This window comes from Meriones unguiculatus, chromosome 4, assembly GCF_030254825.1.
Source record: "Meriones unguiculatus strain TT.TT164.6M chromosome 4, Bangor_MerUng_6.1, whole genome shotgun sequence".
NCBI classification, from domain to species: domain Eukaryota; kingdom Metazoa; phylum Chordata; class Mammalia; order Rodentia; family Muridae; genus Meriones; species Meriones unguiculatus.
Genome location: NC_083352.1, coordinates 62,581,073 through 62,605,787, shown reverse-complemented (window position 1 = coordinate 62,605,787; position 24,715 = coordinate 62,581,073). Strand labels below are relative to the sequence as shown.

The following is a 24,715-nucleotide window of genomic DNA, read 5'->3' as shown; positions in this document are numbered from 1 at the left end:
AGGCCAGAGCACAGGTTTGTGGAGTTGGTGTTCTCTTTCCTCCTTCATGTGGTTTCCAGGGACTGACCTCAGATCCTCAGGCTTGGGCATCAAGCTCCTCGACCCGCTGAGCCGGTTTGCTGGCCCAGCCTGGGCTACACAATTTCTCAGGACAAATCCCCCCGCCCCTCTGCGGCCCCCAGGAGTTCTGCTCAGTCTTTAGGACATGCTTCTCTGGTGGCGTTGGGGTCTGTTCTCTCTACATGGCCCAGCACCCCCTCTTCCACAGCTCAGTCCTGGCAGAACATCTCTGGCTCTTCTGTAGGGGCTCCGGGGGCCCAGTGCGGCCACCCACGACTTCCCCACAGTCTGTCTCTCTCATCAGCCTCAGAGGTGGGTCTGTCCCCGTCTCAGACCCCGAGGGCTGGAGCTGGCCTGGCCAGGACTGGCTTCAATTTTATGAGGGTATAGGGACATCACTGGGGACATGGTGCCTCGGAGTGGGAGCAGAGAGCAGGCCAGGTCCCCGACGGGGCCATTGGCAGATGACGGGGGAGACCAGCACGGGGAGAAGGGACTCCCAGCTGTTTGAGGTAGACACAGGGAGACAGACATGGCCTCACCCCGGCCACTGCCCAGGCCATAGAGCCAAGGTGTCAGTCAGAGCCAACCCGCCTGCCCGTCATCCGGCCCCAAGGTCAGGTTTTCCTGGCCACACCCTATCTCTGTCCCTAGAGTCGGATATCCCCTCCCTTACCACCCAGTGCCTTCTGGTCACCTAACTAGGGCCTGTCATCCTAGGACACCTGCAGATGCGTCAGGCAGGACACTAACCTCTAGCTTGTGGGGTCATAGACACCCAGCAAGGAGCCCCTGCCTCGGGGCTGAGCTGTGCCTGCGTGTCCATAGTGCCCTCAGCCCAGGACGATGGGTTGTTTGCCTCAGGCCCTCTCCAGTTATGTGCTACAGAGTACAGCTGTCCACCCCCAGGGCGCCAAGCACGCCACACCCTCTCGGAGCCCAAGGGAGGAGGGGGCTAGGGGACCCCAGGCCTCCCAGATCCCAGCTGCCCCCGCAGCAGAGGCCGGCGTGCCTCCCCCTGCTGACTCAGCCCTGGCCAGGCAGCCCCGCCAAACCTCAGCTATGTCCTCAAAGGCTGCCTGGCCCCAGACGGTGCCGGAGCATGGCTGAGCTGGGCTGAGGACCAGCCAGGCAGAGGTGAGGCCACGGCCCCTGCCCCTCTTCCTGCTTCAAAGTTTCCAGAGACATGAACTGACTCCCTCCTTCCCCACCCCCACGCCCAGGGCCAGGCTATCCCAGTCTGTTTCATGAAGTGTATAGGTTAGCCCACAAGTCTTGTGAGAATCCTGTGTGGAACACAGACAGGGCACAACCTACTCCCAAGTGGTAGAGCTATGCTTAGATTAATGAACCCCAGTTAGAAAGCCAAAGCAAAGCAGGCACAAAAAAAAACGCCTCCTGTAGGGCCAGGGTTGGGTCAGCAAGGGGGCCAGGGTCTGGAGGACAGGGAATTTTCAATATGGACTTTCAAGGATGAAACTAGAATTCAGAAGACTGAAAATCTTGACTTTAGTTTTCCTTTTGTGAGGATTTCAAGCAGGAGGTGTGTGTGTGTGTGTGTGTGTGTGTGTGTGTGTGTGGTGTGTGACTATGTCTATGACTTTGTCCCAAGGATCAGCCTCTGCCCTGGGAGCTGCATGCAGTGCAGGAGGCAGAGCCACAATCAGCAGAAACTGCAGGCTGCAGGGAAGCAGCCTCCAGGTCCGGACCAGCCCGCAGCTGGGTTAGAGCCCTGCCAACACCTGAACACAGGCTGTTCGCTACCTGTTTGGTGTCTGTTGAGTCAGGGCTTTGCTATGTAGCTCCGGCTGTCCTGGAACTTGGGAGCTCATGCTTCAGCTCACCAGTGGGATTAACGGTGTGTGCCTACTGTGCCTACGTCCTGTGGTACCCCTACTCACGCTGGAGACGGCAGGAACCGGCCACAGACAACCCCCACTACACCTTCAGCATTGGCTACATCCCATCCCAAGCGGACTCTAAGGTCTGAAAGCCAAGTCTGGCATGTTGGCACCTAGCATCCCAGTGCTTGAGAAGTGGAGGCAGAAGGATTAGGAATTGTCTGTCATTCCTCGGCTAGTGTAGGGAGTTCGAGGCCAGCCAGAGCTACATAGAGAGGGCCTGTTTCAAAACAAAACAACAAGAGAAATAACAGCTGAGCAGTTCGAACCAGGGTTTCTCGGCGGAGGAGAGCCGGGCAGCCAGACCTTCTGGGAGGCCCGGGCCCCCGCCTGGCCCCGCTACTGTCTGGCCAGGCTGAGCACAAACACGAAGTGGCTAGCCCTACGGAATCTAGGTTGTGGTCAGGCTGTGGCTGAAGAAGCTGTTGGAAAAACACGAGGCCCACGCGGCCAGGCCCAGCTTACATTTCATCCGGCAGGAGCGGCAGCCTGGCGCCCAGCGCTGAGGAATGTCGCTGGCAGGCCTTGGCACCTGCCGCTGGGCGGGGCTGCCTGGCTGGCCTGATACCGGCCGGCCTCCTGGGTGTCCTGGGAGAACAGGAGGGGCACCCCACCCCCATCTGGTTGCATCTCCTCGGCTGAACGCAGCCCTTTCCAGCCTCCTTCCCCCAGGAAGCGCGTTTGCTGGTCTCGGGTAGGCAGAGCCGCTCTGTCTCCGGTCCCCCGCGGTCGGACACCTGGGCCTGCTAGTCCTCAGCCCCTTCCTGCCCAGCTCCACAGTCACGTTCTGCTTATCCATCTGTGTGTTGGATGCTGAAGCATTTTGCTGGCTTCTGCCCACTGACCTCTCCCTGAAGGCTGTTCCTGGCCTGGGGAAACTGAGGCGCAGAGGGTTTCCTTCTAGACTAGATTGCTGGCAGAGTCTGAAGACGGGATTTAGTTTTTTAGGTTGACTGCGCCCCCTCGTGGCAAAAGGTATACCTGCAACTGAGCAGGCTTTTGGTTGATTGGTGTCACCTTTCTGGCCCCCACATTCATCTTCCACGGCTTCCACTGTCCCTTCAGAGGCAGCAGAGGCATCCATGCTCGGTCATCATGGAAACTGTTTTTTTTTTTTTTTTTTTTCAGTGTAGCCCTGGCTGTCCTAGACTCACTCTGTAGATCAGGCTGGCCTCGAACTCACAGTGGTCGGCCTGCCTCTGCCTCCCTGAGTGCTGGAATCACAGGCGAGCGCCGCTGCGCTGGGTCCTGGAAACTCGTGAGGGTAAAACCTGCCCTCTCCAGCAGACCCAGGCCCTAGCCATCCTCATGAGTTTCCCCAGCGGCCCTTGCCTCTTCAGGCCTCTGCCTAGAGTTTTCCAGTAAGGGATTGGAGGCATGAGCAGCAGAGTCCCTCAGTAACTCTCCAAAAAAGTTGGTGGAAGAGAGTGGGAACCCCTGAAGTCCTGACCACTCCCCTCAGTCAGTCCTGCTTGTTATCCCCCACAGTGAGCTGGGAGTGTGAGCCAGGGGTCTCTCCTGAGGGAACTCTCTGGGGAGGTTGAAAGGGTGATACAGGCCGGCTGCTCTCCTGCCCCACTCCACCGGACGCTGCCCCCTACTGGCCCCGCCCGGCCGGAGGCTTGGCCACGCCGGTTCCGCTGGCTGGGGGTGCCAGGGCTAAGCCTCATAAGCAGTGCAGGTCATCATTTTCACTTGAGTATTTTGTCCTACAGCTCACTTTTCCCCAAGTCCCTTCTGGGATAGTTCTCTGTTTGCATATAATTTGTATGATCCTCCTCCTCTGTATTCAATTTGCATTTTATTTGCACGGTCTTCTTAGATTGCTCTTCCTTCAGCCAGCTTTCCTGAGGCGGTCTATCTCGGCCACTCAGTCCTCCTTCCAGGGGCCAACACAGCTGTGACCTCAGCAATCTCAGCAGGTCACAAGGACTGTGGGAGCCTCAAATGGAGGCCTATCGACAGCTCCAAGATGGTGCTGGCCCTTCCAGGCTTCTAGGCAGGCAACACCGTCCCGCACCTGCACCTGCGCATCTCCTCACCCAGAGAGGCTTCCAGAGTCTGAAGCTTTTCCCTGCAACCAGAGGGTGGCTGCGAAGGTGTCAGTCCAAGGCCATGCATCTCAAGGGTGTGAAAGGTGGCAGGGCCACTGCCTTCAGCTTCCCTGCACCTCAGCTGGGGTTTGTCTTAAAAGGTACCTTCCTCGATTGTATAGTAATTGGCTGTGACAAAGGGCGAGGCTCTGGGAAGTGGAAGGATTGCTTGGTGGTTAAGAACACTGACTGAGATGGGCGTGGTGGCACACATTTTTTAACCCAGCACTCAGGAGGCAAAGGGGCAGGTGGATCTCTGTAAGTTCAAGGCTAGCCTGGTCTACAGAGTGAGTTCCAGGACAGCCAGGGAAAAAACAAAAAAACCCTGTCTCAAAAAACCAAAAGAGATAAAATAAAAAGCCTCAGAAATGACAGTGACAAGCAGCTCCAGAAGGCCAGGAGTGTGTGACCCGCTGACACCCTCCAGTAGGTGCCCAGGTGAGTGGCTGTCAGGGCTGGGCTGTGGGTCCACAGAGAATGCCGATGAAGATTCCTCTGGTGGACGAGTGTGCAGCCACACAGGGACCGCTGAAAGCCACTCTGCAGCCCCTCGGGATCGGTGAGGTGCAGAGTGCACACTCCCACGGGCAGGTGGTGTCAGAGTGGAGCTGGCAGTGTCCAGGGACATGGTGGTCCCCACTTGCCATGGGGTCCAGGACGTAGGAAAAAGGGGCACTTGGTTACTGTGTGATGCGGCTGACAGGGTGGGGTCCGGGCCATGGGGGAGCTGGCTGGCAGATGGCTTTAGGCAGACTGGCCAGATGGTGGCTGTGAATCAATCGAAGGCCCTATTGGTTGCTGCTCAGGGAAAACAGAAGACAAGGTTTCAGGTGGCAGAGGCTTAAATTCTCCCAAAATCTCAAAACTCCCAAACTAAACATCAGAAGAGTTAAAACAGAGCCTCAAACAAACCCAAACCCATTCTGAGTCAGCAGGGGCTATGGCACAGCTTCCGAGAGGCCTTAGAGTTGGTGATGGTGTCCAGGGTTACCTGTTACCTAGACAAGCCTGGACTGAAAACAGCGGAATGCAAACAGGTCAGAAACTTTAATGGGGTGCTAGAAACAAGCCCTAGACGGACAATCCACTGTCAGTCATTCAGCAACACCAAGGCGGGGAGCTGAGTGGCCAGGAAAAAAGGCAGGGCCACAGCCAGGCTCCTGAGGTAACCAGCAGGACACAGGGCCAGTCATCCATGGCATTCTGCCAGGCTCCCAAACTTAGTTAGATACATCTGAGTTGACGCTGCCAGAGTCTCCAGCAGGTGATGAGGCTCGCTGTGGAGTGGTGGCCTTCTGCCAGCTACCATGGGCCTGGAAAGACAGACAGGAGTGTGAGTAGACACCTGGCTCCAATGTCCCCAAGGGGTACTTAGAACGTGCTAGCAGAGGAGTCCCAGAAAAGCCACCTGAGCAGTGAGGTGAAGGGGTGGGCCTGAGTCTCTGTCCCTCCATGAGATGCCTCGGTCATTAGAACCGAGAGTCTGGGCCTCCGTGGCCTGTGGTAGAGCCGTGGCTCTTGGGCAATAAGAGCCCTTCCTCACAGGGGCAGGGCCTCCTGTGTGCAGTGTGCACGGGCACAGAACAAAATGGGGCTGCTCTGCCCGTCTGCCCAAAGGGCAGTTAGATGGGTGTGCTGAGCTCAGGGGACATTGTCCTTGCACATGGTACCAGGCAGAGCAGCTGTGGGAGAGGCTCTGCGAGCAGAGCTCTGTGAAGCGCCTGACAGGGACAGTGGCCACGCCGGCAGAGTGACCTTCGAGAAGAGCCAGGAGAACAGGGGGATGAAAGTGTTGGCTTGGGCTTGGCATGATGGGACATTCCTTCCTCCGGAGGCAGAGACAAGGGGGCCTCTGTGAATTCAAGGCCAGCCTGGTCTACACAGTGAGTTCCAGCACAGCCAAGGTGCTATATACAAACAAACAAAACCAAAAGGTCTGCTTGGCTCACACTCAGCCTGAGAACTACAGGAAGCTCAGGTGGGGCCTGCAGGGCACAACATTGCCGGCACCGACAGGTGTGCCAGGTCTACTGCAGGGTAGACTAGTGCCTGCTCCAAACCCCCCCCCCCCCCGCTGGCTCGGTCCCAGAGCACCCTCGCCCAGGTGTACCCAGACTGTTCCCAGCCTGCAGCTTGTGTTAGGCTAGACTCGGTAATGGCAGGCAGGTCCTGAGTGAGCCAGGCCCACCCAACCCCTTCCCTGTGGACACTGTCCTTGAGCCCCAGGGCTGGTTCTGAGGAAGCTTCCGGGAAGCTCACTGGGCTCACGGGGCCATGGCGGGTGCCACCAGGCTCCACTCTGCTTAGGCAGTGCCCTTACAGGTCCTTGAGAGGAGGCTGTGGTCAGACACTCAGGACAGACTGGGAGGTCACAGGGCCTACAAAGGAGACAGGTGATACCCTGGGAAAGTTCTGGAAGCAGCTTAACTGTCCAGACCCTAGTTACCAAAATGTAGCCCAGCCTAGGGTGAGACACGGCCCCCAGAATTCCCCCCCAGGTCTCTAGCCCTCATTGATAGGTGGGTCTGAGGCCAGAAGCTGAATGCTCCCACTTTTCCTTGGGGTCCCCTTTCCGAGAGACCCAGTATCTGGGTTCCCCTACTTCCCCAGGGCCCTGGAGGGGTCCCAGAGTGGCTGCAGCTGACTCACCAGGGGCTGTAGGCACATTCCCCCCGGTGGGGGCTGGAGGAAGGCCAGGGTCCGCAGGGCGAGAACCATGTCACCCCCACTTGTCAGTGGGAAGGGGCCACAGGAAGCTGTGAGAAGCGGCTGAAGTCAGGCTGGGGGTCATAGCATTTCTGGTGGCATCTACCTAGCTCCTCGCTCAGAGACTCTGGGGAAGGTGGTGGTGGAGCACACTTTGACCCCAGCACTCAGGGGGCAAAGACAGGTAGAGCTCTGAGTTCCAGGCCAGCCTGCTCTACAGAGTGAGTTCCAGGACAGCCAGGGCTATATAGAAGAATGCTTTCTCAAAAACTAAAAGAGAGAGAGAGGGAGGAAGGGAGTGCAAAGGGATGGAGAGAGGGATGGAGGGAGAGAGAGAGAGACCCTGTATTTGACTACCTAAAGCACCTGGCCACCTGTTCTTTTCCCTGTGTAGGTGATGCTGGCCCGTGAGGCTGAGGTCCTTTGTCCCTCTGTTGGCACTGGCTGCTAACAGCATCAGAAAGCTTACAGTTGAGGGGCACGGCCTTGTCACCTGGGCTGGGTGTGGACTGGCAGCTGGCCTGAGCCCCTGTGCCCCAGGCCTTGGAGGCTGTAGGCGTTCTCCCTGAGTACACGCTGGCTTCTTCCTGAAACTTGCCCGTGTTCTTTTTGTACCGGATTCTTTTGTTGCCGAACCAGTTAGAGACCTGTGGGCAGATAACGATGCTGTCCTGGGGTGGGTCACACTGGGGACAGACCGTACAGACACTGGGTTAGGGGCCTTTCCTCTCACTGCCCAGAAGGAATGGTCTTGAGCAGCCTAACAGACAAAAGCTGTCTCACTGGGTAAAGGTGCTTGCGGCCAAGTCTGAGGACCTGAGTTCAAGTCCTAGGGACCTCACGGTGGAAGGAGAGGAACAGCTGCCAAAGCTGTCCTCTGAGCTCCACATTCCCGCAGTGACAGGCTCCATACAAACACAGTGAGAGGTGCGCACACAAATAAACACAAATATAAAAAATAACACCATCCCACTACAAAAAAAAAAAAAAAAAGGCACTGAAGGCTTGCTGTGCATTCAAGGCCAGCCTGGCCTACAGTGAGCTCCGGGCCAGCCTGGCCTACAGTGAGACTGGCTCCAAACCAAAACCTAACCAACTGGACAAAACAGGAAAAAGGCCCCTAATAACTGCAGTTTCTTTCCCTCTTCCCCCTATCCACTTCCTCTAGTCCACTGAAAGGGGGAGTTCTCCACTATTGCCATCTGCCTGTAGCTTGTTAAGTCTCATCAGGACTGCTTGGTTCCTCTTCCTCCATAGCCTGGCAAGGCCACATCACCAGGGGCCAAAGGGCAGTCAACTGAATTCATGATAGAGGCAGCCCCTGTTTTCCTCACTCAGAGATCTACTGAGCTTCCAGTTGGCTACATCTGAGCTAGGGGTCTAGGTCCTCTCCATGCATGGTCCTCTGTTGGTGCATCACTCTCCGCAGGACCCCCTAGGCTCAGATCTTCTAGTTTTGTTAGTCTCCTTTTGGAGCTCCTGTCCCCTCCATGTCCCTCTATTCCCACCCCTTTCTTCTTCCAGAAAACTCCATGAAACTAGAAGAGATCATCCTGAGTGAGGTAACCCACAAACAGAATGACAGGCATGGTATACACTCACCAATAAGCGGATATTAGCCGTATAATATAGGACAGCCATCTGCAGACCTAAAGAAGCTGAACAACAAGGAGGACCCTAGCGAGGATGCTTAAATCTCACTCAAAACTGCAAACAGGATGGGAGCCTGCTGTAGAGGGTCCTCTGAAGGGAGCCACCCAGCAGGGGATCAAGTGGATGCTGAGACTCAGGGCCAAACTTTGGGCAGAGCGCAGGAGTCTCATGGAATAACTGCAGTTTTTAGAACAGCAATGCTGCAGAGGACCTGGCACCAAGCAGGGCCTGGGTGGGAGGTGTGGCATGAGTCTGCCTGCTCCTCACACTGTCTCTGGTGCCCAAGCAGCCATGCTCCCACTTCATGCAGATGTGCAGGCCCTTCCCTCAGCTCTGGCCATTTTCTGAGGCCACCACAGCAGCTCTTTCAAGAGCAGGCAGCTGTGCCTGAGTCTCCTGCATGACCCTGGGCTCTGTCACAGGCACATAACTTGAACAGCCTGGGCAAGGGGCTAACGAAAATGCCTAAAGGCAGGACACTCAGCCTTTGCAACCATGAAGGGAGGAGGACTGCAGCACGTCAGAAGGCTGCGGTGCCAGTGTCCATCATTATTGTGTGGAGAGGCAGAGGAGCTTTGCCTGTGTAACCTGGGACCTCACCAGACCCTGCTCTGCAGTTACATTTTCTGCACTGCTTGCTCCAATGCCCCGGCCCCGCCTTCCTGCCAGTATGCTGCCGGGATAGACTGAACTCTGAAACGCTCACGAATGTTCTTAGCACTCTGGCCTTTGCTCACTGTTCCTTTGCCTCAAGCTCCAAGAAAGACAAAGGTGATCAGTGCCAGAGTCAGGAGTCTCCCTCCTCCCCATTGCCCCTCCCTCCCCACTCAAGTGCAGGGAGCTCGTGTCACACAAGGCTCCTGCAGCACCCACATGGGCCAGGGAGTCTCTGCCCTATCAGTCTCCTAGAGCTCGCAGCAGCGTCTGGAGATCACATCTTGCACTCTCGCATCCCTCTTCTAGGACAGGGACCAGAGTCCCACCACATTCTAATTCCCAGTGCAAAGCTGGAGTCTGAGCCCAGCCAGGCTGAGACACACGACCAGCACCACACATTAAGTAACTTCTCCAAGAGTCCTCCCAACACATTAACTTCCCAGGAGTCCTCCTCAAACAAGTAACTTCCCAGGAGTCTTCCCTCCCACCCATTCAGTAACTTTCCAATGAACCCTTCCCATACACTCAATAACCTCCCCGGGAGTCTGTCCTTGTAAGACTTGACTTCTTCCGGGAGCAGGAAGGCTCACCTGGGACACAGTGATGCCACCCTTCCTGGCAAGCTCTTCTTTGGTCTCTTCACTAGGGTAAGGGTTGCTCAAATGGGAATAGAAATATTCATTCAGCACTTCGGTAGCCTGCTTGCTAAAATTCCGCCTCTTCCGCCTGCAGACAGAGAGCCTCAGTGTGCAGCGTTCTCACGCTGGAACTCTGGCCAAACTCTCCCGTCCCCAGACTCCCGGCAGTCTGTGCGCGACCGTGTGCACGCAAGTGCATGTGAAGGCCAGAAACTGCTGTCCTCTGTCCTCCACTCTCCACCTTGTTTCTTTGAGGCAGGATCTCTCACTGAGCCCGGAGCTCAGGGATTTGGCCAGACTGCTGGTTGGCAGATCTGAGGGACCTAGCTCCGCGTTCCACCTTTCCAGTACCTGGGTTGCAGAGGCTTTAAAGAAACTATTTGTGTGTGAGTGTGTGTGCACACACAGGTGCCTGCATGTTATGGGGTACACGTAGAGGTCCAGGGACAACCTTCTGGCAGTTGGTTCTCTCCATCTATCATGGCTTCTGGTGTGGGGAGCCAGGCCAACCGAGATTTTTTCAGAGGTCCTGATAAAAGGACAAAGGGAACACTAGCTCTGTGTCCTTGTCCAGGAGTGGATTTGGCAAGGCCAGCCTGAGGCTGGAGTCAGCGCCTCAGAGGAGTCAAGGCTGCAGCTTCTGGGTACACAATTCTTCTCCCTAGGCTTTGGTGTCAAGCCTTCCGCAGCCGCATCTGATTTAGCTCTCCCAAGCCTGGCCATTCCCCCTGCAAATAGTGTAAAGGGTGGTGTACTTCATGGACTCGCGTGGCCTAGGGCATCCCTCAGGCCAGGCTCCTGGTCCCAGCTACTGCTTCCCTCTCCTCCTACCTGACACTCCACCATTCAGGACCCTTATTCCTGCAGGTTTGGGTCATGCTGAGAGTCAAACTTGGGTGTTGAGACTTTTGCAGGGTACCTGAGCCATCTTGCTGGCCCGCACCTGGCTGCTGGGCATGCAAACAGGCCCTTCTGTGTGTAGGCAAGCATGTGAGTAACTGATCCTGATATTCTGCACTTTTGAAAATAGCAGTTAGGGGCTTGAGAAGCCCAGTGGGTAACAAAAAAGTATGAGGACCCCAGGCTGAATTCTCTGAAGCCATGTAAGAGCCACACATGCCAGTGCTTGTCTGCAGACACAGTGCCCCGTGGCAGGGTGCGGGAGACAGGAGAACCCCCAGCCGCTGGTGGCCAGCTGTCCTGCAGACTCAGTGGAAAACATCAGAGATCCTGCCTCGAGCAAGGTGGAGGTTGAGGACCGACAGCCGAGGCTGTCCTCTGACGTCCACACGCTGTGCCATGGCACACACTCACCTGCCGTTCACACACACAAGTTACACAGAAACAGCCCTCAGTGCTTCCGCGCTTCTCCCCAAGAAGCTGCATGAGGCCCAGCTAGATCCTCTGGATGCACTGACATCCAAGGCAGGGCTGGGCTCAGTGGTGGGGAGGGCATGTGTTCAGCTTGCAAAGCCCCGCGTTCAATTGTCAGCAGCACAACAGACACATGAGAACTAGCCCTGATCCTGCTTCTGTTCTGAGAGGCCAGCCCTTGGGAAACCCGGTGGCACGCAGCCCCTGACCTGGCATCCAGGAACCGTGAACGCAGGGTCATCACAGCCTCACAGGTGCTCTGCTTCAGCTGCCTCTGGATGGCACTGAACTTGCTGTGGATGACGCCCACCATGTGCTCCATCTCCCTGGAGGACACAGGCCTCACCCTACTCTGCTCCCGGAGAAGGTTGGTGACATGTGTGGTGAACTCTCGACAGGCCTGGGCAGAGAGAGACAGGCCGGCCTGTGACTAAGCAGCCAGGCGGTACGAGGCAGCAGGCTCCACATCTGACCGCATCTGCCACCCCCCACAGCTCACACGCAGGTCAGCTCTGACAAGTGAGGGGAGAGCACTTTCAGTGACGGCAGCCGCCTCTGCAGTGATTGAGTGGCGGGCTGTCCCTGCTCTGCCACAGAGGAGGGGGCTCGCGTCCACATCTGGCTGTGGCCAGTGCCCATTCACATGAGAAACTCTTGCGTGCAGAAAGATCACCTGTTCATACTTCTCTAGCTCAGAGTGGTAAATCTGTCGGATCTGGGACAGCGTGGCCCTGTAGTCTGAGTGCTCAATGCTATTGTCATTTGGACAGCCACCTGGTGTTGCTGTGCTGCCTGCTGCTGCTCCTCGTCCTCTCTTCTCTGGCCTGGACACACCCTCAGCCAGCAGCATGGTGTCCAGCCTCAGCAGCTGAGCGTCGGGAGGGTCCTCTTCCTGATACCGGATGCTGACGGCTAGAAGGAAGAGAAAGGCAGACCGGGATGTGTTCTCTGCAGAGAAAAACAGCCAGGGCCAAGCGGCACTGGCACTGTGGCTAGGCATCATTTTTCAACATTTAAATTGTGTCTGTGTGTGGCATGTGCATGTGTGAGTACAGGTGCCCTCGGAGTCCTGGACGACCGTGTCAGAGCCCTCAAGCTGGGGTCACAGACAGCTGCAAGTGCCCAGTGCAGACGCTGAAAACTGAACTCAGTCCTCTGCAAGAGTGGGAAATGTTCCTAACCTGAAAGCCATCTCTCCAGACCCTTTACTAGCACACTGATCAGAGACGCCTAGCAACCCAAGGTGACACTGATCCAAGTGCCATCTTCAGCACAGTCCTGGCTGTGGAGAGGACATCAGGACAGTGCAGCCCACATGGGCGAAACTTGACAACCAGAGGAGAATACAGCCAGGCTGGGTGGGTTTCAGGGAAGGTGCCTGCTATTAGGAAAGCCTTGACTGAACAGGGCATGCTGGGAGGACGCAATGCTGACGCTGGCGTCGGCTGCAGAGAGGGCTCAGCGGGAAGGAGCTTGCTGCCGAGGCTTATGACTTGAAATCAATCCCCGCGCCCCACAAGTCCTGCAACTTGTCCTCTGATCAGTATGGTGCCTCTTCCTGCCCTCCTACAAAATCAATAAATGTGGAAAAACATTAAAGACCAATGGCCCATCACCGGACTGAACAGAGTATTGCACGGATGCTGTATGCCCGTGTGTCCATGTCCCTGTATGCATGTGTGCATATGACTGTGTCTGTGCATGCATCTGTGCCCAGGTCTCAGGGAATGTGTGTATATGTATGTGAGTGTGTGTGGTGTGCATGTGGAGGGTGGCACTCCTTTAAAGCAGAAAAAGAAATGCTTGATCCAGGTGCTAGCGAGCTGGCTCATGTCTGTAATTCCTACACTGTACATATATGGTACAGACATACATCCAGGCAACTACTAATACACATAAAATAAAAAATAAAACCTAAAAACAACCCGCAATAAATAAATGTCATCTTTAAAAAAAAAAAGCAACAAGGAGAGCAACAGAATCAAAAACTCTGTGCACAGAGGTCTTTTCTGAGACTGATACTCCAACCAAGGACCATGCATGGAGATAACCTGGAACCCCTGCACAGATGTAGCCCATGGCAGCTCAGTATCTAAGTGGGTACCCTAGTAAGGGGAACAGGGGCTGTCTCTGACATAACTCAATGGCCTGCTCTTTGATCACCTCCCTCTGAGGGGGGAGCAGCCTTACCAGTCCACAGAGGAAGACAATGCAGACATTCCTGAGGAGACCTGATAGACTATGGTCAGATGGAAGGGGAGGAGGACCTCCCCCATCAGTGGACTAGGGGAGGGGCATGAGAGGAGATGAGGGAGGGGGCTACAGCTAGGATACAAGTGAATAAACTGTAATAAATAAAAAAATAATAAAAATAAAAAAGAATGCTTTAAAAAAAAAAAAAAAGACTGGGTATTGTGGTACGTGTCATTATTCCCACCAGCTTGAGACAGAGCATGACAATCTCTGCGACTTCAGGGCCAGCCTGGTCTACACAGTGAGTCCCAGGCCGGCCTAGGTTACAATGAGACTGTGCCTCAAAACAAAAAAAACAAACATGTGAAGCCCAGTCAAGGAAGACATTCGATACCAACCTCTGGCCTGCTCATATATGCATGCATGCATGTGTACACATGTGCGATATACACTACATGTAGGCACACACCCTGCATACAACCACACGTCACACACACACATGCCACACACACACACCCTGCATACAACCACATGTCACACACACACACATGCCACACACTCAGCGCGCGCGCACACACACACACCCTGTACTAATAAATGTTGTTGATTTTTTTTTTTTTTTTTTTTTTTTTTACAAATAAATGTTTAAGAAAAGCAAAAATAAAGTTTCAAAAAAGCTGGGTTGATGGTACAAGAGCATGAAGGCTGACCGAGGGGACCTCAAACAGAAGCAAAAAGAGGCTCCAGAGAACGTGTGGTAGGATGGTGCCCACCGTAGCTGGGTGCAGCCCCCGTGTGAACAAGGCCTTCCACAGGAGATGGGAGCCACAGCATCAAGAGGAGGGGCTGTGGTACCCATGTCTGGTACTCATTCTCTCCCCTCCCCATCATGTGCTCCCTCCCCATTTGTAGCCCTCCCCTCCTTTGTGTCTTGTCATGGGAACCACCCTCCAAACACACACCATAGATAGATAGACAGACAGACAGACAGATTGATAGATGTAGATAAAAACACTTTTTAAAAGTTAGCATGTGGGGCCAGAGAGACAGCTCAGAGGTTAAGAGAACTGACTGCTCTTCCAAAGGTCCCGAGTTCAACTTCCAGTAACCATATGGTGGTTCACAACCATCTGTAATGAGATCTGGTGTCCTCTTGTGTCATGCAGGTGTACATGCAGGCAGAACTTTGTATATATAATAAATAATTATTAAAAAAAACACATCTCCAGTCCTCTGAAAATAAGACTTAAAAAAAAAAATTAGCATGTGGGCTGGAGAGTTGATTCAGAGTTGTTAAGAACACTGGCTGTTCTTCCAAAGGTCCTGAGCTTAATACCCAGCAACCACATGGTGGCTCACGACCATCTATAATGAAATCTGGTGCCCTCTTCTGGCTTGCAGGCACACATGCAGGCAGGCAGAATAATAAATAAAGCTTAAAATATAATAATAAATAAATAAAGCTTAAAAAACAAATTTGTTTCCTAAGCCTGCTGCATCTTTGTTTAAAAAAAAAAGTTAGGGGGCTGGAGAGATGGCTCAGCGGTTAAGAACACTGACTCCTTTTCCAGAGGACCCAGGTAATTTCCAGCATCCACATGGCAGCTCACAACTGTCTGTATGTAGCTCCTGTTCCAGGGGATCTGACAACCAACCTCACACAGACATGCATGTCAATGTCAAAACACCAATGTACATAAAATAAAAATAAATTATTAAAAAAAGTTGGCATGGAGTTGGTTAAACAAAACATAGTAAAGCTACGTTTCATAAAATAATGCTATAGAGTCACTAGCAACTATCACTTGCAGAGCTGCTCTGTCTGAGTCAGGGTCCCACTCTGCACCCCACACCCCATCAGCCTCCTGAGCACCAGGAGGGGAGGCCTGGGCCACCCTGCCCAGCTTCAACACTGTGAAGTGACATGAAGTGCATGAGCTTCATCTAGCTGCCCCTGGGCCCGCAGGGTACGAGAGAAGCAGCTCCCACAAATGCCCAGGCTGGGCAGTGGCCACACTGTAATCCCAGCACTCAGTGGCAAAGGCAGGCAGATCTCTGTGAGTTCCGGACCAGCCTGGTCTACAGAGCGAGTTCTAAGACAGCCAGGTCTACACAGAGAAACCTTGTCTTAAAAAAGAAAGAAAAATAAAAAGAAAACCTGTAAAATATTTTTAAAGAATATTCCAGGCTGGTGAGATGGTTCAGCAGGTAAATAAATGTGCTGGCTGCTGAGCCTGCTGACCTGAGTTCAATTCCCAAAATCCACATGGTGCGGGGAGAAAATTAGCTCCTGGAATATTGTCCTCCCCCCCCCCACATCTGTGTTCCTCAGTATAGCTCATCCTGTGCGTGTCTCATTGTGATATGTCCTGACCTTGGCTGTGGGCACCAGAGGTCAGACTATGGAGAAGTTTCTCTGAGCTGAGCCTTGGCTCTTTCTGGTGCAGTAGCTGCAACTCCCTTGCTCTCCTGCAGTCCTCACACCGAGGTCCTGTAGGTGGGGCCCAACGTGTTCCCAGCTTGCACTTCCCTCTTGCCTTGGATGCAGGGGTGGGGTCAGGGCATCAGCTCACAGCAGGTTTCAACACCTTGCTTTGCTTGAGGTGAGACTTGTCACTCTACCCCAGTACTAACGGAAGTGTGCCCCAGGTCACCTAGCTGAGCTTGCGGGTGGAAGGCAAGACGTGCAGCTCATGCCCTGAGCCTGCCGCCCCCGGGGATACCAGCATGGGAGGCAGAAGTCCAGGGAGCAGAGCAGGGCAAAGACAAGAGCCACACAGCTCACCAAGCAAAAAGTGCATCAGACTCCACAGCTTGCTGAGAGTAGTCATGAAAACATCTTTTTGTTTCTGGGTCTGGGATGTGTGGAGGGGCTGAGCCTGGGTCTCATTTAGCTCAGGCTCGATACCTAGACCAGGCTGTGATTCCCAGTCTGCCTACCCTGGTGTTCTGGGATCAATCACACGCCATACTTGGCTGTTTCTGTTTGGTTTGGGTTTCGTTTTTTTGTTTGTTTGATCTTGTTTTTCATTAGTCTTGTTTTTTGTCTGTCTGTTTATTTGTTTGTTTGTTTGAGACAGGGCCTTGGTATAAAGCCCAGGTCACTCTTCAACTCTCTCTCTCTTTTCTTCCCTCCCTCTCTCTCTCTGAGACAGAGACAATCTCTCTGTCAGCTTTGGTTGTCTTGGAATTCAGTGTGTAGACCACTCTGGCCTCAAACTCACAGTGATCCTCCTGCCCCTGCCTCTCAAGTGCTGGGATTAAAGGCATATGCCACCAAAAATGGCCAGTCTTGAACAGTTCATCCTCCTGCTCCAATCTCCCAAGTGCAGGGATCACAGGCATATATAGTCTCATATAGTCTAGGCTGGTCTTGAACTTGCTATGTAGATGATGCTGAACTTTTTTCACAGCATTTCTCTGTGTGACACTAGTTGTACTGGAACTCACTCTATAGACCAGGCTTGAACTCTTGATCCTTCTGCCTCCACTTCCTGAGGATGACAGGAAAGCTCTACAAACAAGATGAGCAGTGTCTTAACTACACCAATAAGCAGAGCCGGGATGTAGCTCAGGGGTGGAGAGGTCTCAATGCCAAACACTCCCTGCAAGCTCAGGAGTTTGAAAATTCTTTTCTTTCAGGCTGGAGAAATGGCTCAGAGGTTAAGAGCACTGGCTGTTCTTCCAAAGGTCCTGAGTTCAATTCCTAGCAACCACATGGCGGCTTATAAACATCTATAATGAGATCTGGTGCCTTCTTCTTGTCTGCAGGCACACATGCAGACAGAATACTGTATAAATAATTAAAAAAAAAAAAAAAAAAGAAAAGAAAAGGGAAAAAAAGAAACAGCCTTTAGGCCCGGAGAGTTGGCTCAGCAGTTAAAAGCACTGGCTGGTCTTCCAGAAGTCCTGAGTTCAATTCTCAGCACAACATGACGGCTCACAACTGTCTGTAATGGAATCTGATTCCCTCTTCTGGTATGCATGAAAACAGAGCACTCATATACATAAAATAAATAAATCTTTTAAAAAACAGAAAGTTCTTGTCTTTGTTTAATTTTTTAAAATAGAGTTTCTCTGGGTAGCCTTGACTGTCCTGGACTCCCTTTGTGGACCAGGCTGACATCAAACTCACTGAAATCCGCCTGCCTCTGTTTCCCCAAGTGCTGGCATCAGTTCAGGCCTTTTGTTTTTCTTACTTCTCTTTAGCCTGTGTGAGTTTGTGTGTGTGTGGTGTGTGTGTACTGTGTGTGTATGTGTTCTCACAGTTGGTTCTCCCTGCCCACCATCTGTGTCCCGGGTATCAAAACACGGGTCCAGGTCTTGTGTCTGAGCATAAGAGCTGGCAGCGCTGTTTTGGGGGGCTGCTAGAATGGTCACGTGTGACCAGCCTGGAGCCGCTCCTGCCACCAACCTCCACCATGACAGACTTGTCCCCTAAACGAGGGGCCACAGCAAGCCTTTCTCATGTGGCTTTAGCACGACAGCAAGGAAGTAACTAACCCAGCACAGCATGTGTGAGGTGCTGGGTCCCTCTGGGTACTACCGAAAATTAAAAGACAAAAATAGGAAGAGCAGGGGCCTGGACGCACATCTGTACACCCCTGGGACCGGCAGCACTGCCCACAACGGCTGAGGACACGTCCATGTGTCTGTCGGACGAACACACACAAAATGTGGTCTGCACACATGTCTAACATGTGCTCCAGGTGTGCAGAAGCACACGTGGCACCTGAGCTCTGGGGAGGCAGAGGAAGGAGCAGGAGCTCAGGGACAGAACAAAGCAGCGGCACACAGCAGAAGGCCATCCGGTTTCTCAGGCGTGTGGGGTTACGGCACACACTGCAGCTATGCCGGCAGCTTTCCCCTCTGTGAAGCAGACAGATGCAAAAGCCCCAGCAGTGACTCTGCAGCCTCTTGCAGGAAGTGCCTGGAGCCATCACACCGATGGAAGCAGACATCCTCAGTCAGGCCTCTAATCCCAGCACTCGGGAGACTGAGGCAGGAGGATCAAAACTTGAGGTCCATGGGGTTTTGTTTGTTTTTGTTTTTTTGACACAGGGTTTCACAGAGGAACTCACAGAGATCCACCTGGCTCTGCCTCCAGAGTGCTGGGACTAAAGGTGTGTACCACCACACCTGGCTGCTTAACTTTGAGACAAGGTCTTATAAGAAAGGCCAGGTTCACCCTGAACTTGCCTCTTCCTGCCTCAGCTTCCTGAACTGATGGCTGTGCTGCCAGGCTTGGCCTTTTCTTTACATGTGTGTAGCATGGATGTACAGTGTGTGTAGGTGCGCCTTCATGTGTGTGCAGGCCTGTGGTTGGCATCAAGGTTTTCCTTCATCATTATCCATTAGACACACGCACGCACGCACGCACGAGTGTATTGGCATTTTGCCTGTATGGATGTCTGTGCACATGGTATCAGTCTGCTTGCAAGGTGAGAAGTCATATCCCTTGGAACTGGAGTTATAGATGAGCCACCACATGGCTGCGGGAATTGAACCCGGGTCCTCTGTAAGAGCAGGCAGTGCCCTTAACTGCTGAGCCATCTCTCCAACCCCCTCCACCTTACATGAGTTAAGGCCTCTGACTTGAATCCAGAGCTCCCTGATTTGGCTAGACAGCCAGCTTGATCCTGATCCTATCTCACTAGGATTCCAGGCAGTGAGCGGGTGAGGGAATTCTGAAGTCTGCTCCTCAGGCTTACATGGTGTCTGACCTCAACACTGAGCTAGCTCCTCAACCACACTCTTTCTTTTGCTCTTGTTTTTGTTTTGAGACAGGGTCTCATGCTGTCCAGGCTAGCCTGGGACTTAAGCTATAACTTCTGATCTCCTTCTCTTTTATCTCTTAGGAACTGGGATTCCTCCCTTTTTATAACTGTTATTTATTTTACTATACTTCTTTATTGGTGGGATGGGGGCCTGTGCCACAACACATGAATGGAGGTCAGAGGATAATCTGCTAGAGTCAATTCTCTTCTTCCACCATGAGTCCTGGGGTCATGATGTGCCTTTATCCACTGAACTATCCGGCCAGCCCGCCCACCTGCTTCTTAAAGGCATTTGCAGAGGCAGAAGAATTCCACGGGGATAACCCTGGATGCTCGAATTAGGATAAAATTCTAGTTTTGAGTTTTGAAAGATGGCAGACCCATGTGCTGCCAGGAGCCGAGGGGCCGACAAGTGCGACACACTTGCACAGTCTCAGAGCCGCCTACCGGCCTTCCCCTTGATCTCGCAGAGCACACTGAAGAGGGCGGACTTCATCCGATGGCAGTTCAGAGCATGCTTCCTGAAAGAGAGAGGTGTGGTGAGGAGTGAGCTCACCAGGGGAGCAGGGGCCCTCCTTCCCAGCAGTCAGCCAGCCATGCCACACAGGTGTCCCGCCCTGTGAGGACCTGGCTAAACATGCCACATCACTTTGATTCCTGTAAAATTAAAACAGGAATGTGCAATCTGTGATAGTGAACTTTGCTTATCAGCTCGACCGGAATGTTGGAAGATGGTGGCATGAGCCTTGGCTCCCAGTACTCTGAATGCAAAGACTGGTGGATCTCCCAGTGTACAGCCTGCCTCGTAGACATAGTTCCAGACTAGCCAGGGCTACACAGGAAGGCCCTGTGTTTCAAGAAGGCCCTGTGAAGTTGGAGGCCAGCATCGTTGCTTAACGGCTCCAGGCAAGCCAGGGCTGCATAGCAAGACCTTGTCTCAACAAATACAACTAGGAAGAATGCCATGGTACCAAACTGTCACCCAGCACTGCAGAGTGAGGAGGACCAAGAAGAGTTCAAGGCCAGTGTCGGCCATATAGTGAGGTTTGAGTTTGGGGCAAGCCTGGGATACAGGAGATCCTTTCCCAGACAAAGCAAAGACTCCACAGAAAATAGGAAGCAGAGATGTGTCAGCAGGTAAAGGTCTTTGTTGTGCAAGCCTGACACCTTCAGTCCAATCCGTAGAAACCAACCCCTGTCCTTCGACCTCCATATATGTGCTGTGTCATGCCCATGCCCGTGTTTACACATGGAGAGAATAGGAAAATTGAACAAACAGACACAGGGCTGGTGAGAAGGCTCACTGGGTAGAAGTGCCTGCGGATGACATGGCTTCTATCCCTAAACCCACAGAGCAGAAGAACTGACTATCAAAAGCTGTCTTCTAACCTCCCCAGGAGCCATCCACAGCCACCCACACAAAATATATGTCATTTAAAAATGCATCTTAAGAAGCTGAGATTGGAGGCTGGAGAGATGGCTCAGAGGTTAAGAGCACTGCTTGCTCTTCCAGAGGTCCTAAGTTCAATTCCCAGCAACCACATGGTAGCTCACAACCATCTATAATGAAATATCTCTGGTGTTCAGGTGTACATGCAGGCAGAACACTGTATACATAATAAATAAATCTTTAAAAAAAAAAAAAAAAAAGAAGAAGCCAAGCTCAGCAGTGCAGGCCTGTAATCCCAGCACTCTTCGAGGCAGAGGCAGGCAGATTTCTGTGAGTTCAAGGCCAGCCTGGTCTTCAAATCGAGTCTAGGACAGCCAAGGCTACACAGAAAAAAAAAGAAAAAAGGAAAAAAAAAGCATCTTAAAGGCCACAAAAGGAAAAAACAAAAACAACAAAAATAAGAGCAAGAACTACTGAGAGGTTAGAGAAGAGGGCCTGGATGTGCCTATGATGACATTTCCAGAGGTGACCTGGAGAGCCTCACAGCATTGCTGGGAGACTGCGATGCTGGAGGAGGGAAGTCCTGGCAGGCCTGTGGTGCTGACCGACTGGCCCTTCCTTTAGGCCTCTCACGCTGCACCCTCTTCCCAGGACGCTCTTCCCTCCATCCTCCGTTTCAGCAGCTGAGAGCCAAGCGGCACTCCCTTCAGTTGCTTACATAAGGCCTTTTCTAGATGCAATGAGAAAGTAACCAGGACACCTTTGGCCTCGCCAGACACCCTGGCCTCCATGCTTCACGCCAACAGGGAGGACGGGGTGTGGCTCAGCAGGACAGTGGCTGGCCGGCATGCTCCAGGCCTTCGTCCGGCCCCAGCAAACACACTAACCAAACAACTCCAACCAGGGGTGGAAAACAATTCAATAACCTGCTTTACCCAAAGGTTGTGCAGGCCCCTCCAGCATTATTCTTCCTTTCTTATGTGTGCTTTCCTGCATGTATGCCTGTGTACCGTGTGTATGCCTAGTGGCCATGGACACCAGAAGGTGGTGGATCCCTGGAATTGAATTACAGATGGTTGTGAACCACCATGTGGATACTGGGAATCGAACCTGAGTCCTCTGGAAGCTCTTACCAGTAAAGCTGTCTTTCTAGCTCTGCATCAGTATTTTTTTGTTTTTGTTTTTTCGAGACAGGGTTTCTCTGTGTAGCCTTGGCTGTCCTGGACTAACTTCGTAGACCAGGCTGGCCTCGAACTCAGAGATCCAGCTGCCTCTGCATCCCTGACTGTTGGGATTATAAGGCATCATTACCTTTTTTTTTTTTAAGATTTATTTATTTATTATGTATACAGTATTCTGCCTGCATGTGTGCCTGCAGGACAGAAGAGGGCACCAGATCTCATTACAGATGGTTATGAGCCACCATGTGGGTGCTGGGAGTTGAACTCAGAACCTTTGGAAGAGCAGACAGTGCTCTTAACCTCTGAGCCATCTCTCCAGCTCCGCATCATTACCTTTTAAATAACAGTATAGTAAAGTAAACAGTATACTAACTATTTACAGGGCCAGTGAGATGGCCCAGTGGGTGAGGGCTCTTGACCTCAAGCCTAATAACCATAACCGAAGTCCAATCCCCAGGACCCACATGGTGGAAGGGAAAAACTGACTCCTGAAAGTTGTCCTCTGACCACACACACACACACAGATGTAATTTAAAAATTAACAAAAAGCTGCTTATAAACCACCTGCACAGCTTCAGGCGTTCTGAGTCAGTGGAGCAGGGCAGCTCCACGCAGATGCCCCAGGCTCAGAAAACCCTGAACACCGTGCTGCTACCCTCGCTGCAGAGGAGGCAGTCGGTCCTGAGCCAGTTCTTGCTGGACACAGAGGGCTGCTTTACAAATACTCACAACCGCCCTTTACCCAGAGGAATTTACACACTGCCAGCAGTGTCTGAGAACACCAACTCAGAGCTGCAGAGCTGGATTTGTGCTTAAGAGAACTTGTTCTTGCAAAACACCGGGCTTTGATTCTCAGCATCCACATGGAGGCTTACTACCCATGCACCACACGACCATATGGTACAAGACACTCACAGAATAAAACAGACCTAGACATGTACTTAAAAGGAGAAAGAAAAAGAACAGCAAAGGTGAGGTCGGAGAGCTGTGAGAGATGCTCACCCCCTCTGCCACCCGAGCCACAGGCGTGCAGATACCACACTGCCTCCGCGTCCCACACACCTTTCTAGTGTCACACAGCCGCCGCAGCGGGCCCTCATATCTGCACAACAGGCGTACTCACCCACCTCAAGCCCTACTCCCTCTTCTGAAGCCTCTGGCTTTATGGTCTGTAGCGCAATCATTGTTATATCGATACTGAATCCACGTCACACCCATTCTCCCAAGACAGCCTGTACTCACTTGGCGCTGGCCCATGCTCTCCCTGTGTCCAGCAACCAACCGTCTCTGTCTCTACACTCTTCTTTTGGACTTTTTGCACAGGTAGATGCATACAACCGCGGCTTTCTGAGATGTGGCATGGATAATACTCACTCCTCGTCCTAGCTGGCTAGTGTTATTTTACCCTATGGGCAGGGGACAGTTAGCTCATTCATTCATCCAGTCCCATATCTACTTTTAGACACTGCTTCTCTAACTTTTGTGTGTGTGTGTGTGTGTGTGTGTGTGTGGGTACAAGTGTCTGTGTCCCAAGTTCATAAAAAACTTAGCACCTGCCCTTTAGAGACACACACAGAGAGAGAAGAGAATATCTGTGCACTGCTGTGCAGAGGCCAGAGGTAGGGTCAGATATCTTATCACTGTCTTATTCCTTTGAGGCAGGATCTCTCTCTGAACCTGGAGCTTGTGTATTCCCCCCCCCCACCTCCTTAGGGTGGTGGCCATCAAGCCCTAGCTTGTTTTCAGCCCACGTTGTATCAATCCTTCAGCTAGGATCACTAACATGTTTGACACTGTACTTGGCATGTTACATGGGTGCTGTGACCTGAACTCAAGTCCTTTCTCATGTTTGCTCATTGAGCACCCTTAACTGCCGGTAGCCAAGGCCAGCTAGTGGAAAGTTACAGACAGCTGCAACAAGGTCGTAGGTGAGAGATTTACGTCTCCGGAACCTATGAGACATCTGTGCGTCAGGCTAGACATTTTGAGATATCTTAGCTGACATTCCTGTAGTATCTCTTTTAGTAAACATTCTTGCGGTGTTCTGCATCATCATTAATCACCCTGTTATGTTTTGTAAACTATATTGCTGACACGTTTTCCCTTCCTGCTTTCTCCCTATAAAGTTGTGTGAAATTTTTCAAATAAACGAGAGCGAGATCAGATTATAGACTTGCTCTCATTCTTTGTGTCTCCTTGTCTCCGTTTCATTCTTTTCGCCCCTCCTTAGGAACTCGTTGAACTTCCGCTGGACGGGACACTTAACCACGAAGCTTTGGACTCTTGAGCTTCATGTACCTCTTCCGGAGACTCTGATGTAGCCCAGGCTGGCCTCACACTCTTTGTTGAGGGTAACCTTGAATTTCTGATCCCTCCTGCCTCTACCTCCTGAATGCTGGATTTTGGGTCTGTGCCACCACACCTCTAAGCACTCTCAATGACTGCTTATGAAATGAGCCATTTCTCCAGCCCTTTTAGCTTTCCCCCCTGAGATACAGTCTCCTGTACAAGCTGGCTTTCAACTGCCAATGTAACCAAGGATGACCTTCTGTCCCTGATCTTCCTGCCTCTGCTCCTTGCATTCTGGGGTGACAGGTGTATACCACATACAGTTTATGAGGTGCTGGGGGTGGGGCGTAGGGCCTTGGGTATCTAGGCTAAGTGTTCTGCCACACAGGCTGCCCAGCCCTCAATCATCTCTCCAGAGAGATATTACAAACAATGCTGCTGTGCACAGCTGTGTAGAGGACTGTGGGCATATGCAGTTTTTGTTTTTTTCTTTTTCCTTCTTTGAGACAGGCTTTCTCTGTATAGCTCTGATTGTCCTGGAACTCTCTGTAGACCAGGCTGCCCTTCAACTCAAGAATATTTTTTGGTTTTGTGAAACAGGGTCATATAGACCAGGCTTGGCCTTGAACGCAGAGATTCAACTGCTTCTACAAGGTGTGCCCTACCAAACCCAGCTTAACTTTACTCTTTAAACTTTACTTTTTATGTGTCTGAGCATTTTATCTGCCTGTCTGTACACCATGTGCCTACAGTGCCCGCGGAGGTCAAAGGAGGGCACGTAGCCCCTGGAACCAGATGTAAAG

The 24,715-nt window shown here is 52.4% G+C and overlaps 1 protein-coding gene across 5 annotated transcripts in view; it reads right to left on the bottom strand.

The window, feature by feature from the left end:
• Window positions 1-5,082: 5,082 nt before the first annotated feature.
• Window positions 5,083-24,715, bottom strand: part of Pbx4 (PBX homeobox 4) — a 41,240-nt gene continuing 21,607 nt past the window's right edge. The window contains exons 2-8 of one of the 5 annotated variants that reach the window (XM_060381903.1): window positions 19,500-19,573; window positions 11,756-11,994; window positions 11,292-11,482; window positions 9,661-9,796; window positions 7,254-7,446; window positions 6,704-6,810; window positions 5,083-5,367 (exon numbers count right to left, since the gene is read on the bottom strand). In XM_060381903.1, coding sequence (XP_060237886.1) covers window positions 5,275-5,367; window positions 6,704-6,810; window positions 7,254-7,446; window positions 9,661-9,796; window positions 11,292-11,482; window positions 11,756-11,994; window positions 19,500-19,573 — 1,033 coding nt within the window. In that variant the 3' untranslated portion in view covers window positions 5,083-5,274. Of the gene's footprint in view, window positions 5,368-6,703; window positions 7,447-9,660; window positions 9,797-11,291; window positions 11,483-11,755; window positions 11,995-19,499; window positions 19,574-24,715 lie in introns of all 5 variants that reach the window. The other 4 variants (XM_021638155.2, XM_060381904.1, XM_060381905.1 and 1 more) reach the window with 4 other exon arrangements.